Source organism: Macrosteles quadrilineatus, unplaced genomic scaffold (genome assembly GCF_028750875.1).
Source record: "Macrosteles quadrilineatus isolate MER2022 unplaced genomic scaffold, UCM_ALF_1.0 Scaffold_7__1_contigs__length_78375512, whole genome shotgun sequence".
Taxonomy (NCBI): domain Eukaryota; kingdom Metazoa; phylum Arthropoda; class Insecta; order Hemiptera; family Cicadellidae; genus Macrosteles; species Macrosteles quadrilineatus.
In genome coordinates, this window is record NW_026542600.1 from 5,759,572 (window position 1) to 5,777,103 (window position 17,532).

The 17,532-nt window shown below is 35.7% G+C and overlaps 1 protein-coding gene across 3 annotated transcripts in view; it reads right to left on the minus strand.

Annotated features, from left to right (window-relative positions):
• The window catches only part of LOC128997753 (F-box/LRR-repeat protein 20-like), an 87,592-nt gene that overhangs the window by 48,641 nt on the left and 21,419 nt on the right, over window positions 1-17,532 (minus strand). For all 3 annotated transcript variants that reach the window (XM_054423410.1, XM_054423412.1, XM_054423411.1), the window contains exons 3-6: window positions 13,293-13,422; window positions 9,380-9,543; window positions 4,241-4,398; window positions 751-890 (exon numbers count right to left, since the gene is read on the minus strand). In XM_054423410.1, coding sequence (XP_054279385.1) covers window positions 751-890; window positions 4,241-4,398; window positions 9,380-9,543; window positions 13,293-13,422 — 592 coding nt within the window. The remainder of the gene's footprint in view (window positions 1-750; window positions 891-4,240; window positions 4,399-9,379; window positions 9,544-13,292; window positions 13,423-17,532) is intronic.

The following is a 17,532-nucleotide window of genomic DNA, read 5'->3' on the forward strand; positions in this document are numbered from 1 at the left end:
ATATGTTTTGTTGTCCATATTGATACATTCAGCATGATGCCACTGTTGGCAAAAACCATCACAACAAATGGCTACATCCTCTGGAACAGTAATCCCGCAGACACCACATAATGCAGATACCTCTGGTGGAGATTCCTCGGAATTATTTAATATATCACTCCTCATAGTCCCAATTTTCTTTGTCCGGCTCCGGAGAAACATAGTGAGGGGGTTATTTTGGGTTGTTGTACTTGCAGGTCTATTACGATGAAAAACTGACTATATATGTTACTAATTTATATTGACAATCAGAGACACCAAACCCTGCTTTATCCATGTGTATTTTCAGCGAGATGTGTGATGTCACTGCGGCTTGACTCCGGCCTGTAGTGTAGTGAGGTCTTGGCCAATTATATATATGAATTATATATGGATATTATTGTTATTGCCGTGTATTATTCAAAGATTTGACACTAGAATTTACGCATTAGCTATGATTGCAGAAGCCGATAATAATGTTTTGGCTGCCGTGGGAGACAATGATGATTCCTACAAGACTGAGGAAGATGTTCAAGATTTTATTGCGAACACAGCTTCTTCCTTCTTTAACAATTCTTTTTACTTTAGATTCGGTTTTTAAAATTCATTCTGTAAGCGATTTGGAAATTTAGAGTTAACTTGAGTTGTACTGTAATGAGGAAAATCTTTGGCTGTTCCAAGATCAGGATGCAGAATTAGGAAGTACGGAGCAGTAATTTATTTGCTACTTACAATACAGCCCTTCAGGTTCACCACCTGCAGTCCGTGGCATTTCTGGGCCAAACAGCTGATGGCTTTGTCAGTGATTTGTAGGCAACCAGTTGAGTTAAAAGACTTCAGCTTTTTACATCCCCGAGCTAATGCTTCTACACCTAAACAAAATCAAAAAACTATTACCTGTGTCCCCTAGAGATTTAATACACTTATTATTTCTTGCATTATTTAAATAATGTTATTTTTGTAGACTATTTTACTGTAGACTCACCAAGACATGAGAGGATAGCAGACCTACCATTGGTAAAGAGTAAAATCTGGATTAAGAAACAAAATGAGAAATAATGTTTAGAAAAACACCATATATGAACTAGGCTACTAAAATAAAAATAAAGCAATATAAATTAAATTTTAAATAAATTATAGGCAAAACACCGAGGAGGCATATGTAAACAATCACTATTTTCCTCAAGTACTAATAAAGTGTATTTAAGGTATTTAGAGATAGCATAAACAATATTTTTAAATTTCAATTGTGTTGCACTAACAAAAACATAATTACAAGAATTTTAATTTTTGTGAATCAGTAGGTTAAGAATCCATGTCCTATATAAGGAACGTACTAATAAACTCGGGCCTACAAACAAACATTCCTCCATTCCAATAAGAAATTAAAACATCCCTAAAAACTGTTTGTAAAATAAATGTCACGTCAAAAGATCAAAGTGCCACTTTATTAGATGGGTAAAGGCCTGTGTTACAGAAAATTTAAGGTCAGTACGGTTATTTATTTATTTATATATTCATGCAACAAAAAACATAATAATCGGTTCGGTAGGGTACATTGTTTTGTACCTCGGTTCTTGGTACAAAATCTGTATGGTACGCGATTACCGGTATTTTGTAGGGATGGACGGGTCCCGAAATTTCGGGAATTTTTCGGGAAAAAAATATTCCCGATTATCGGGACGGGATTACATTTGACTCGGGAATTTTTCGGGACGGGATTTGGTCCGATCGTCGGCGATTTTTCCGCTTCGCAAGTGCCGATAACGCCGTTATTGCGAGCGATAGGTCCGCGAACGCAAGAGACGAAGTCGTTTCGACGATAACGCCGTGACCGCGGAGTCATAACGACGATCGCCCCGTGGCCGCGATTATTGGACCGACGATCGCACCGTGACCGCGAGTCATAACGACGATCGGGCTGTGACTGCGGAGTCATACCGACGATCATGCCGTGACCGCGAGTCATACCGACGATAACCCCGTGACCGCGGAGTCATACCGACGATCGCGCCGTGACCGCGAGTCATAACGACGATTGCGCCGTGACCGCGAGTCATGACGACGATCGCACTGTGACCGCGAGTCATACCGACGATAACCCCGTGACCGCGGAGTAATACCGACGATCGCGCCGTGAACGCGAGTCATACCGACGATCGCGCCGTGACCGCGAGTCATGACGACGATCGCGCCGTGACCGCGGAGTCATGCTGACGATCGATCCATGATTGCGAGTCATACCGACGATCATGCCGTGACCGCGAGTCATACCGACGAAAACCCCGTGACCGCGGAGTCATACCGACGATCTCGCCGTGACCGCGAGTCACACCGACGATCGCGCCGTGACCGCGAGTCATGACGACGATCGCGCCGTGACCGTGAGTCATACAGACGATCACCCCGTGACCCGCGAGTCACAAGTTTCTATAGGTACCTGTAAATTGTTACCCATTTTTTGGTTTTTATAGATCAGTGCCACAAATGGTAAAAATTGATTTCGTATGTATTTTTTGGTAACTGCAATACAGTAGAGTTCGTGCGTTTCCTGGTGAAGCCTGGAGGGTGGGTGGTTAGAGTGGCTCTAAACCGGTTTTGTATGGGCTTCAACCCTACCCCCAGGCTTCATCAGGAAACGCACGAACTCTACTTTCTTTTTATGAACAGAAAAAAATCCCGTCCCGTCCCGTCCCGAAAATCGGGAAGGAAATAAAAATCCCGTCCCGTCCCGTCCCGAACTAAAAATTCAATCCCGTCCATCCCTAGTATTTTGGAAGTTTTTTTTTCTCAATGGCGCAATGTCTCTTGCAGTTTCAGTACAAAAACTAAGTCAAAGTACAAGTCTATCGCCGGCCGGTACATAACCTCAATGTCAAACACAATTTTTAGTATGTGTGTGTGTAGGCCTAGTAGAGAATGAGCATTTACTGAGCTGTTTCTTTTGGGATTCATTATTTATTAAACTTAAAATACTCACTGTTGTAAATTTATATATTCTTTGCTCATTAATGCACATCAAAATGAACTTACAAGAATTTGTCACAATAGAGAGCATACACAACCACAACACAAGAGGGAAGGTGAGACTTGATATCCCATTGCACAGATTAGCCAAAACCGAATCATCTCGCAAAATTAACTGCATTAGATTTTTTAATTAGCTTCCTTCATATGCTAGAACTGCACCAGTCAAAGTTTTCAAGGGGATAATTCACGATTGGCTATTAAAAAATCTGTTTTATTGTTTAACTGAGTTTTTAGACTGTCCTGTGATCCTAGATTAATTTGTAGATAGAATTTACTAAGAAATGTTGTTGTTATTGTCAGTGGTATTATATAGTTTTATGATTGTTATATGTGTAGATTTTCTTTTCCTTAGTATTATGATAGATTTAGCCTATATTATATGACGAAGCCTTTTTCATGTGAAATATGATCAATGCTGAATAAAGATTTCTGATTTCTGATTTCTAGTAATGGGTTTTTGCACTTTATGTACCTAATGGTTTGATGAGTCTTTATGAACAATTTTCCCACCCCTACCTGATAATGGAAGATAAATACTGAACTACGGATTGAACTGTGGATACAGAAAGGTCAGTAACCTTGATTATAGTAACCTAAGGTTGCAACATATTTTCCGACTCCTCATTACTCTTGATAATGAGTGGCTGAGTGATTGTGGATAATGCAAACCTAACATAAAATACCCAGGAAAACACTAACATTGTTTTTTTAAGTAGCCTATAGTTAAGCTTTAAAAAAGGGCAAGTAATAATCAAACATTTTAATTGCAGTGTGAATTATTTTGCACCTTTAAACTTTGTTTCACACACTTCTATTCAGAAAACAAATAACATTAGCCTAGTATTAACAAAAATTAAAACCCACATGAACGTAACTTATCAACTCATTGGTTGTAATCGGTGGTCGATGAAGTGTGTAAAAAAAGGTAACTATAGTCTGCTTACAAGATAATGAGCATCTTCACTTTAAACATCTTGGTCCTTGCTGTATAATGTACATTTATTTTGCATAATATACATTTCTATTTTGAATTTTTGCGATCGTGGTTAATGCACTCGTGGATAATCAGGAGTCCACTGTATTTCATTTTATCCTTTCTTTATAAGAACACTTCTATGTCACTAGACATTTCAATAGAAACAAATAATTAACTGATAAAGTATGACTACAGTACAAGTAGCAAGCCACCCACCACACTCTGTGATGTTTTCACACCATGAGATGTTGAGATGAGTCAGTTGAGGGCAGCCATCTGCGAGAGCCTTTAGAGACAAATCTGTGATGGCACAGCATGAACCCAGGTCTAGCTTCTGCAGCTTTGGGCAGTGTTTGCTCAGCGATTGACATGTGCTGTGCAATATTAAACAACAATATATAATCTGTTTTTATTTATATTCCCAATGACAAGAGCTACAAATACAGGGTGGAGCAGAGGAAACACATTTTTTTTATTGCTAGTACTTGACGACGACCTCGAATGAATGTTGGCAGACTGCCCATACAACGTAGTTTCAGCCGCTACGGAGGGTTGGAGCGTAGAGCATTGCATGTTTGTTGTCGAGCAATACTTTGGAAATAATAATTCCGTAGTGCAACGTCTTTCCAAGGGGCAGTGCTTGATCAAAATACTGTACTCCAATGGGTTGCAGCATGTACTGGATCTGTGATGTAAAATAAACAACCCGGTCTTAACCGTTCAGTACAAACTCCAAAATTGTAGACCAAGGGAGAACGTCAGTTGTTACTAGTTTAAAGCGATCAGCTAGATGACAGGCTGTAGCGCTGGGTGTGTCATGTCTTTTTCTTCTCTCATCTTACATAATGATTGGTCCACCCTTACAAGATAATGATCGTCCAGCAGCTTAGTGAAGGGGATGTTGTGCAGCGCAAGAATTTTGTCACGCAATGGACAAAATTTTCACGGAAGATGCAGATGCTACAGTCTTTATGATTGATGAAGCACATTTTCATTAGGACGGTTACCTCAATGTACAAAATTGTCAGTATTGGGCGTCGAAGAACTTGCACCAAAGACCTCTCCACAGTTTAAAAGTAACAGTGTGTGTGCTGCATTTCAAAGATGGGAATTGTTGGACCATATCCAAGAGGAATGAACTGCAGTTATTGTGACATCAGTTTGCTATGTTGAAATGCTATACAACTTTCTTCGTAAATAACTTGAACATGAGAGAAATATGGTATCAGCTCACACAACAATCATCCATGGAAGTGGTTTGACAAAATGTTCCCAAGTCATTTTATTCAGGTTAGAGAAATGATGATGTTTGCTGCCCCCTCACTCATCCAATTTGACTTATTTTTGTGGGTATATTTGAAATCAAGAGTCTACATAAACAAGCCTTGTACAATCAATACATTTGTCAGGAAATTGAAGCCGTGCCAAATGAAATGTTGGAGAGAGCTAGAGATGTAAAATACCCGGGTATTCATGATAATGCAGCAACACACTAGACAGAAGTTTTATTATGGTATTTTCCCATTAAATAGCATGGGAATGTGTTTATTATATATATATTTTATTAAAGTTAGTCAAAATATTAGGAATTTAACACATATAATGCAACTTTTTTGTACAATATTTCACCCAAATAAATTCATTTACTACAAAATGCATCAATTGTGAATAAGTTAATAAACATTAAAACTGTTTAAGCTACCTACATAATGTTTAAAGTTTTGCACTAAAAATTGTTATTTTTTACATATTGATCCTCTATAAACTCTACAAAACCTTCGGCTAAAATCGTAAATACACGCTTTAAAATCTTAAATACCCAATTTTTAGTGTATAGGTATTTGTCACGAGTTTCTCAAGTTTTTAATCCACCATGTTTCACAATAGTTATACCCTCAAACCAGCAAATGGCCATCAATTTATTCTCTTTTTTCATGACAAATCCAATGAACTTTGCAAAACTATCTCAGATTTTAAATACATTTTTAAGACCATAAAGGACTTTTCTTTTCTTTTCTTTTTCAAAAGAAATCTGTTATTTAAAGATCTCTCGCTTTTGTAATAAAAAGCTAGTTAGAGATGTCTATATTTTCATACTCAAATACTTTTCACTGCCGGTTACCAGGCACCCGGTAATCCAAGCCAACGCCATGCTTGGTCAAAGAAACCCACTAAGAGTTACTAGGTTATTTTCATGGTAAATTAAATATCTTAATACAAAGGTTCAATACATAATAAAGGCACTATTTAAAAATCAAAACTAGTTACAAGTTTATTAATGGTTGGTCTACGAGTAAACAAATTCATATATTCCTTTTAATGCATACATTAAGCAATTTTGGGTGAAAAAGGTCACACGTAAATACGGTAATATGTATATGGATAAACAATTATAGTTATAGGTCCTTAGTCAGAGTTACAAAACTCTCAGAAATGCGCAGTTTTTTAATTAATAAACTAGACACTAAACAATCGTCATTTCACAACAAAACAATAGATCGTCATACTAACACCGGCAACGCCACTACACACACGGTAAACAGCAGAACAAAACAATAACCTCAATGCACAACAAAACAACCAACTGACACTAAACAATCGTCATTTCACAACAAAACAATAGATCGTCATACTAACACCGGCAACGCCACCACACCCATGGTAAACAGCAGAACAAAACAATAGATCGTCATACTAACACCGGCAACGCCACCACACCCACGGTAAACAGCAGAACAAAACAATAACCTCAATGCACAATCAAAACGACACTAAACCAGTGCTTCCACTTGGCTTAGACAGTTTCTCCCTCGCCAAAGCCCGAAATTTCCCTTTTTCCCTCAGGCTGAAATTGCCCCTGGTGGCTACTCAATCCTACGACCCGTCATGGTTGGTAATAATATGACATCAGTGCCGGTGCCCCACAGCTTACGCAAAAAGCCTTATAACTTTTGTAACAATTATAATCAATAAATCTTAAGAAGGCGTTAAAAATATTTGATTTAAAATACAACATGGATTGTGAAATTATTGAAAAAATATGTCCAGCAATATTTGTTATTATATTTTAAAGTTATAACTAGATACTATATTTTATGCCAGGCCCAGCCTGGGCCCCTTGTAGGCATGGGCCCTTGAGCAATGTTCCCGCTGCCCCCCCCTCTCTCGGCGAAGTATAACTATATGGCTGCCCACATCACTAGAGAGCTGTTCGTAACTTTCAGGAGAGGTTCCAAATTTGTATCCAACAAGAAGGACGTCATCTCCTAACCATAACCTAATCAAAATATGTATATTTCAAATTTGCATAAAAAAATCTATCATTTAATGCTTGTTTTCATTAATTTTATCGAACCGTTTCAAAGCTATTCAATAGTGAAAAGTATGCGTTTCCTCTGCTCCACCCTGTTTTATTACGTTACCTTGTTTTGTAGCCTTTGCTCTTGCAGAATTTATGTTATTCGTTGCTTTTGACAATTATTATTACATTGTGTGGCAAACATAATTATTCTAATATTTACAGTGCAATAGCAATAGAAGTATTATGAGAGACTCTATTAAATGCCTTTTGTAGGTCCATAAATAGTCCAATACATTTATCCCTTATCGATGGCATCAATAATGGACTCAATAAATTGTATAGTTGCCGTTTTGGTCGACTTTCCAGTCCTAAATCCATGTTGGTTGCCATTAATTAAGCGGTTACTTTTGAGAAAGTATACTAATCTAGTATAGAAACATTTTTCATAAATTTTACTTTCTCCCCCTATACCATAGTATATGGAGAAAGTATTGTTTTCGTCAAAATTTTCGAGTTTGAGTTTTGAGTGGGTATATTCGTTTTGGGTCCCCCTGGACCCAAAAAAGTGGTTTTCGAAGTGATGTCTGTGTGTGTGTGTGTGTGTGTGTGTGTGTGTGTGTGTGTGTCTGTGTGTCTGGATGTGTACAGAGCTAGAGACTACACCTGTGGTCCGATTTTGATGAAATTTGGCATGTAGGTTCTAATCCATGGTATCTCCAGGCGTTTTTTTCATTTTTTTGAAACTTTGATTTTTAATGGGGATTTTCCCATAAAAACCCATAAAAAACCGGAAAAATCGAATTTTCTCAAAAATGGCCCGAACGATTTTGATAAAAATTTAGTATGTTGTAGCCCTTTAAATTCTGAACAAAATGGTACAAATCCCATTTCTCTAAAAATTACGGTTCAAAAGTTATGGTAAATTATGTTATTTTCCCATAAAAACCCCATAAAATAACGAAAAATAGGATTTTAGAAAAAAAATCCCGTTTTAATTTAACATAGTATGTTATGGTCCTTACAACTTTCATAGTTTTTTCAATCTTTTAGAAATTTTGATTTTTAATGGGGATTTTCCCATAAAACCCCATAAAATAACGGAAAAATAGGATTTTCCCAAAAACGGCCCGAACGATTTTGATAAAAATTTAGTATGTCATAGTCCTTTATATTCTGAACAAAATGGTACAAATCCCATTTCTGTAAAAATTACCGTTCAAAAGTTATCGTAGATTATGTTATTTTCCCATAGAAACCCCATAAAATATCGGGAAAATCGAGTTTTCACAAAAATGGCCCGAACGATTTTGATAAAAATTTTTTATGTTATAATCCTTTAAATTATGATCAAAATTGTACTAATCCCATTTCCGTATATTTACTCTCACCGCTTACACATGATAAAGATTGTTGACAAACTTATGGGAGAAAGTATGTGTCAGAATGCTGATACCGTTTATTTGAAATTATTTATAACATTCTAGCCTTTCTTAGCCTGTATATCAATAATTTGTACATATTTATGAACAAAATAAATTATTATAATTATAAATTGTCTGATAGTTAGGACAATTATCACACCAGATATAAAGGCTGCCTTACATGTCCCAAACAAAAATCTTATACTTTTGAATTTTCGCCCCACTACTCTGGTATTAAATTATATAAAGCCTGCCTGATTGCATTAAGTTTTCATCTTCCCTCGGATCATTTAAAAAACATATTTAAGTTTTTATGTAACAAATGTTGTTATGAAGTCAATGATTTTTTATGCTGTCTCTATTAATAGGTTTCTTTTGTTATACTTATACTGATTGGCACTATTCATGTGTATTTTGAACAAAAATGAATAAAGGATAACCAAATTTGATTTGATTTGTGACAATGCCATATACAAGCCTACCTTTAATACCTTTCACTAACTTCTATTCACTGTGCGTTTCTTGTAGAGGGAAAACATCTACTCGATTTGACTGGCACAAACCTACAGCCGATAATTTGCAGTTTTGTACACAAAATTGACTTTGGAACTATGATTGTTACTTTAGTCATACCTGTCAGTTAGGTTCTTGCATTGGTTTAAGTTGAGATCTTCTACATTGGAGCAGAGTTGAGCCAACGTCTTCATCGATCCATCGGCGATTGACTGGCATCCATGGAGCGACAGCTTTCTCAGGAAGCCGCCACATCTTCGAGAAATATTCTCTATCACAGGTCCCTGTTGAATGGAACTAAATGTGAGACACTACTCAACTATATTCCACCAAACAAAAACTTATACTATTTAAATATTATTAATTTAGTAGTCTTGATTAAATCCAATCTTCAGTTATCCGGCAATAGGTGTTATCTAGCCTTCTAGCAGATGATCGAGTAGGCTACTGTAAAATCTTGTGCTAGTTCCGTGTGGTATGACTGTAGAATGTAGCACGTATGTTAAGCCAGCACTTTTTTGTCCCTGTCTGTAATCAGAAAATAAGCGCCTTTAGCCACCTTCAGTTGACAGTTTTATGTGTTTCAGGGTGCACCATACAGTAGCTTTTAAATTTTGATTGATGTGCATTAAAACCTTCAAATTCAAGAAAGTTAGCTATTTCTATCCTTTAATAAAAGGTAAAAGGCGAGTCATGTGTAGTCTTAGCGACATCACATAGTTTTACCAATCCCAAGGTTAGAAAAATATTCAGACTCACAAATATCAACAAATAAAATTGTTTAACAAAATTTGAGAATCATTTAACATGGTTAGATTTAAAATCATTTACAAATAAGATTCACGAATGGCTTACTAGGCACACATATTACGCTATATATATATATATATATATATATTTTAATCTTATATAAGTCAGTGGTAACTATGTTTTGGGTTCTTGATTGACTATCTGTATTTGTACATCTTGTTATTGTTGTATATTTTGTTGTTGTTGCTACTAACTTTTAATTTATATTAATTTTATTTTTTATCATTATTATTAACTATGTATGTGCTATCTTGTTGCAATGTATAAATGGATGTAAGAATGAAGAACCCTATATTGTAATCTTGTATTACTCAATGGTGAATATACTTGGTAAATCATTATTGTCGCATTATTATCGTCACCCGCCAATGTGACAAAACTGTTAGGCCTAACATCTTCTGAGATGGCAGGAACATCATAATCAGTCACACTTTCTGCTATTGCGATAATATCAGTTCAGCTGAAGCTTGTGGCTCAGACATATTGTGTGGCTCCAGAATAGGGCTAGATATTTAGGTTAAACCCTACCTACCAGTGGTGGTTCTAGGACCTTGTGAAGGGGGGGCTACTGGGGGGCTTGGGGGGAAAATTTGGAATTTTCAAAGCAGTTTGGTGACTTTCTAAAGCCATTTTTAACACCTTAAAAACCGTGCCCAATTGTCCATAAACTCCCATTTCACCTGTTGTTTGTCATGAACAAATTAGACATTTTAAAAATTAAACTATGACGATTGCATTAATGAATTTCAAAACACACTGTATCCTCCTAAAAGCCTTGGGTGACTTTCTACGGCCAGTTTTAACGACTAGAACTGTGTGCAAAACCTCCCATTTCCCCATTTATTTGTCATGAATAAGTAGACATTTTTAAAACTAACTATGACAATTGCATTCATAAATCTCAAAACATATTGTAGGCTACGGCCATATCCTCCTAAAATCTGTTTACTGACTTTCTAAAGCCATTATTAATGTCTATATCTGTGTCCAACTGTCCAAAAACCTCCCATTTCACCTGTTATTTGTCTTTGCCATGAGCAAGTAGATATTTTAAAAATCAAACTATGACGAACTTACATTAATGAATTTCAAAACATAGGCCTACTGTATACTACAAAACCATATCTCCTAAAAGCCGTTTGGTGACTTTAAAAGCCATTTTTAACACCTAAAACCGTGCCCAATTGTCCATAAACTCCCATTTCACCTGTTGTTTGTCATGAACAAATAGACATTTTAAAAATTAAACTATGACGATTGCATTAATGAATTTCAAAACACACTGTATCCTCCTAAAAGCCTTGGGTGACTTTCTACGGCCAGTTTTAACGTCTAGAGCTGTGTGCAAAACCTCCCATTTCCCCATTTATTTCTCATGAATAAGTAGACATTTTTAAAACTAACTATGACGATTGCATTCATAAATCTCAAAACATATTGTAGGCTACGGCCATATCCTCCTAAAATCTGTTTACTGACTTTCTAAAGCCATTATTAATGTCTATATCTGTGTCCAACTGTCCAAAAACCTCCCATTTCACCTGTTATTTGTCTTTGCCATGAGCAAGTAGACATTTTAAAAATCAAACTATGACGAACTTACATTCATGAATTTCAAAACATAGGCCTGTATACTATATATATATAGTACTGTATACTACAAAACCATGTCTCCTAAAAGCCGTTTGGTGACTTTAAAAGCCATTTCTAATGGCTATAACTGTGCCCAATTGTCCTAAAACCTCCCATTTCACCTGTTATTTGTCTTTGCCATGAGCAAGTAGATATTTTAAAAATCAAACTATGACGAACTTACATTAATGAATTTCAAAACATAGGCCTACTGTATATTACAAAACCATATCTCCTAAAAGCCGTTTGGTGACTTTAAAAGCCATTTTTAACACCTAAAACCGTGCCCAATTGTCCATAAACTCCCATTTCACCTGTTGTTTGTCATGAACAAATAGACATTTTAAAAATTAAACTATGACGATTGCATTAATGAATTTCAAAACACACTGTATCCTCCTAAAAGCCTTGGGTGACTTTCTACAGCCAGTTTTAACGTCTAGAGCTGTGTGCAAAACCTCCCATTTCCCCATTTATTTCTCATGAATAAGTAGACATTTTTAAAACTAACTATGACGATTGCATTCATAAATCTCAAAACATATTGTAGGCTACGGCCATATCCTCCTAAAATCTGTTTACTGACTTTCTAAAGCCATTATTAATGTCTATATCTGTGTCCAACTGTCCAAAAACCTCCCATTTCACCTGTTATTTGTCTTTGCCATGAGCAAGTAGACATTTTAAAAATCAAACTATGACGAACTTACATTAATGAATTTCAAAACATAGGCCTGTATACTATATATATATAGTACTGTATACTACAAAACCATGTCTCCTAAAAGCCGTTTGGTGACTTTAAAAGCCATTTCTAATGGCTATAACTGTGCCCAATTGTCCTAAAACCTTCCATTTCACCTGTTTTATGTCATGCAAGCAAGTAGACACGTTTTTAACCTTACGTTTTTCTCCGTTTCATATATCTGTCACAATATGTATAGTATCAAATTCAGTAATAGCATTGACTATATAAACTTAACACTAGTGTTTATTTAGTCAATGGTAATAGGCTACTGGTGCTACCGCTGATTGCTGATTGATGCCTGTGTAAAGTTAGTGGCTAGCAGACAATTTAACAACTAACTATTTAGGAAATCAGCTGTTTCCCCGTCCTCGCTCAGCGCTCGTCTTTGCCCTATCATGTCAACAGCTGACTGCTGTAAAAATTGGATGATGCGTACAACTTCCCATAGCACAATATTGTTTTATTCGTTGTGCTATTGTCCACAAAGTTTATCTATGTGGAACTTAATACTACTCCTGCCATCGCTTATTAAGTTTAATAAAAACTACATTGATGTCTGCTTTATGACATTGCGTGTTTTAAGGACGAAATGTACGTTTAAATCTATTTTTCCAGGGTCCAAGCCCCCCCCCCTTGGAACCGCCACTGCTACCTACTACGCTACACCCTTTTCTTTGGACTACGTTATTCACAACATGCCCTCAGAGTTTAACTTTAAGCTCAGTTAGATAATAAGGAAACATATCCTTAAGACATAAAGGTAGCTGGGGTTACCACACGGATAACTGCTTTATTTGATTCAGTGAATTAAGTAGTTTAAAGAATAAGAAAAGTTCAACTTACTTCTACATCAGTTTGGAAGTCAAAAAGATCAATCCTCTGCCAGTTGCTGCCATCAAGAGCAAGTATATTCCAGGCACGGGATACTTGGGCACAGCGGCATAATGAAACTACATCCAGGTAAGAAAAAATCCTGTAATAGTTTCCAAACACTTAGTGGAAGAAAACAAATGTTAAAAGTGTTCTAAATTCATTAGCGAAGGCACTGTAAAAAATATGTTAGAACCCCGATTTCCCTCATGGATTTTTTGTAACCTCGATTTATGACATTTTTGGGTTTGACAAGGTAACACTATAACTTGAAACAAAGAAAAGTACAACAAGCCAAAAAACAGCATTGAAGCCAGGTCTAATAATACAGGGTTATTACAAATAATGATGTTCATGATTTCATACATACATAAAATATAGTTTTATATGTTATACAAAGAAATAAAATGGTTACCGGTACAGCTTTTGAAAAACTCAAAAAGTTTTGACACAGATACACAGAACTGTAAATGCTCGATACGGGAACCCCTTGTGGTACGACAGATGTCAATAATGTAGTCAAGCTCTTGCTAGACTTTAAAAAGTGTGTCTAGGTCTATTGTTTCGATAGCATTGGTAATCCGTTGCTCAAGTATGCTATCTGATAATAGTGGTGTGTACGCCTTATCTTTGATGTATCCCCACAAGAAAAAAATCGGGGGGTGATGTCCGGAGATCTTGTAGGCCAGTTCAGGGGTGTGTCATTATTCGGACCACCGAGCTCGTTCTATATCTCAGGCAGCACATTGTTAAGTTCAGCCCTACTACAAGTAACATTCAAATGCAGCCATTTCTCTTAAATTCCAAGTGTCACTTGCCAATATAGTGGTTACTAGGAGGATAATCGTTAAACCTGGTTCTAAAGTGTCGTTGCACACTAATAACAGATTGGTTAATGTAATATTCCAACTGGCAAAAAGCTTTCCTGCCTTCAAATTCAGCCATTACACAATACTTACAACAATTGACTTTACAAACAGCTGATATGCACCCAAACCAATGTAAATGAAACTTTATGAGTTTTTCTTTCCAATGGTACAAACTAAAATAGTCTTGAATCAAATTAATCCAGTAATATTTACAATCAAAATCAGGAACATCATTTGTAATAACAATAAACCTGTACAGTGTACCACATAATCCAGTCAACCCAGTGGTGGAGCTCTAGACTCTGGCCCCAGTATAGGCCTAGCATTATCACCTAAATAAAATCCATTGGTAATTAGCGGAACTTGAATCCGGGACCTCGGGGACCAAAGTCCTGCGTTCTGCCACTAGACCAGCTTACTACCCACAGTTGATCAACCCTTCAACATTGTATGGCCATTGTTGCCATATTTTCTGTTTCAAGCTTTTTAAGAAAATGTATACTTTGTTTAAGTATGCTTGTAAAAATAAAGCTATAATGTCATCATCAAAGGCAAACAACGAACTTTTAAATGTTTTTCAATCTTGCTAAATTATTAGTAGAGATATAGGTAAACCGTTAGTTGACTGAATGCTAGTGAAGGTTGTGGCTTTCCTTTTAAAGCTCTTTATTACTAAGCTAATTTAGTTCTAAATTGCTTATGTTTTGCGTTAAAATATGCCATAACTTAAATTTATCTCTATTTCTCTATACAGGGTGTCCGGTCATAAGTGTTTGATAAAATTATCCATCAAACTACATATTAATGGTGATTGGATGATGCCTATTTGAGGTTCCTAACTCAAACAGTAGGAGGATAAAAGATAAATTAAGATTGTTTTTTAAATAATGGTAGTTGTTATGAAAAAACCTTATATTAGGCTACTACGTAAGAATGACATTTATTGTTAAAATAAAGGTAATTTTTTTAATTCTCACAAAATTTACATTAAGAATAATACATAAACACTTAGGGTGTTGAATGACATTCTACTTAAGTTGCTTCGTAAAAGTTAAAACGTAACAAGTTAAAACGAAGGCAGAAATTCAATAAATATTCAGAGCCTTATTCCTAGATCATTTTAAAAACAGGTCATTTGAAGAAGAATGGATTCAACATACTATTTTAAGTGCAAATGACCGATAATCAAGTTTTCTTCTGATGTTTGGGTAGTATGAGCGTACTTATAGTGACGAAAGTATTAAGGCATCCTTTTACATTCCTCGTTTTATGGAAAATAAATAAATTTACAAAAATAGCAATTTTAAAGTCTGGACCAATAAATGGTCGGATGCGACACTAAAATCAAAACGGGTACATTTACCACAAAAAACTTATTTGTTGGTAATGTTTGTTCAAGTGAGGGCTTTTGGATTTTTTTTTATCTTAATTTTAAATGAACTTGGTAAATTTCCAATCAACTCTTGTAATCATTTTTTGATTCAATATACTGTACTGAGTTAATAGATTCAGGTATATAATAACTACAGTTTAGCTAAAGATTACAAAGCCAAGTCCTAAAAAAACCTTTCAGTCAGTCACAGATAGACAGTCAACCATGTCTCATTTAATCCGGGATTACTTAGAAATGCATTTTATTCATGATTTGTGTAAAGGGAATGTGATAGCTGCTCGGAAGAAGTACCAGACCCAAGATCCAGTTCTCAGGGTCTACTCGGGTCCAATAATGTTGTCTAGAAATCAGATCAGTTGAGAAGAAGAAGGAAGCAGTATGTCCAGCGTATGCCAAAGAACACTTCAAAGAGTTCGTGATAATAATGGTACTACAAATAGCTATGATTATAAAAATAGTATGTTCCAGGGGGAAATACATGGTGTTTTAAACAACAATCACTTCTATCCATATTGTTTAACAAAGGTCTGAGGGTTGGTGTTGCTTGAGTACGAAATCGGGAGCTCTATCGTTGGCTCCTTCAACAGGTTAAGTTACAAATTATTAGTTTACAATTCATGATTGTTGTACTGCACTTTGCAAAATTCATTTTTCCGAGGAGTGGAAAAGGATGTCTTGATACTTTTTCACTATTAGTATGCCCACAGTACCCAAACATTAGAAGGAAACCTAATTATCAATAGTTTGCACTTAAAATAGTATGTTAATCCAATATTACCAATATTAAATATTATCAGTCTTTAGCATGACCATGTTTTTTTACAATACAATACAATACAATACAATACAATAAACTTACAATATTCTTTATTATTAATTCGTTAAGAATTACAATAGTGTCAATACAATAGTGAATTGAAATGAAAATGAAATGAAATGAAATGAGTAAGTGCTTTATTCAACGATAAGGTAATAGTACATCCAAAAACATGACACTTTTAAACAATGGTTGATAACAACCGTCTGTTTGGTTGACACAATCTTTGCCTTCTAAAATGAATATGAGTCTTTAACAACATTTAGCACAAAAGAAATGAACATCTTTATACAATAAATAAAATAATAATAAAGCACAATTAGAGTACTCAATAGATAACAAAACATAATACAGAATTAAGGGTAATCAGATACAAATAAACGAGTTTCAAGGTTTTTTTTTTATTTACCTAAAATTTAGAAATTAAATTCGCTTATAAGCTCCCATCTATACTTCCAAGCTTCTCTAAGGTATTTTGTGAAGATACGCCAATCCTTCCCGTTTAGATATTGATAATATTCTACCTCACTCAAAGTGTTGTTTCCTAACCAAGACCTTCTAATATTACCCAAAATTGGACAGACGGCAATGAAGTGAAAGGTATTTTCGTACTCTTCCAGATTGCATAATGAGCAAATAAAATTTTGTTCGGACCAGGGTTTATAATTTAAATTTACCAGCTCTGCCCTAGCTTTAATCGCCCAAGAAATCAGTTCAACCTCGCTGAAGGCAAGGGGACTCTTATCTCCTAGTCCTAGTCGACTCGCAATAGCTGTTTGTGATAAACAGATGTCCTAGCTCGGCCTACACATTCATCCTTCCATTTGATTTTAATTGCTTCTGCCAGCGATCCTAACTGTATTGCCAATGCGCTGACATCCTGAGTTTCAAAATTTATCTCTAAGCCATGAGTTTTCCCAACGGTTTCCCAATGTCTGCACCAAAATATATGTTTTCCAATAACCTGTTTTGCTAATATTCTAGGCAATCTACTATTAGGCAAAGATAACACTCTAACTATATAATTTATATTTGTTCTTAAAGTTTGGAAAAAAATTTTATCAGCACCTGTCTCTATATATAGTATGTAATTAGGAGTGTTAGAAGGCAATCTGAACAATCTTTTTATAAACA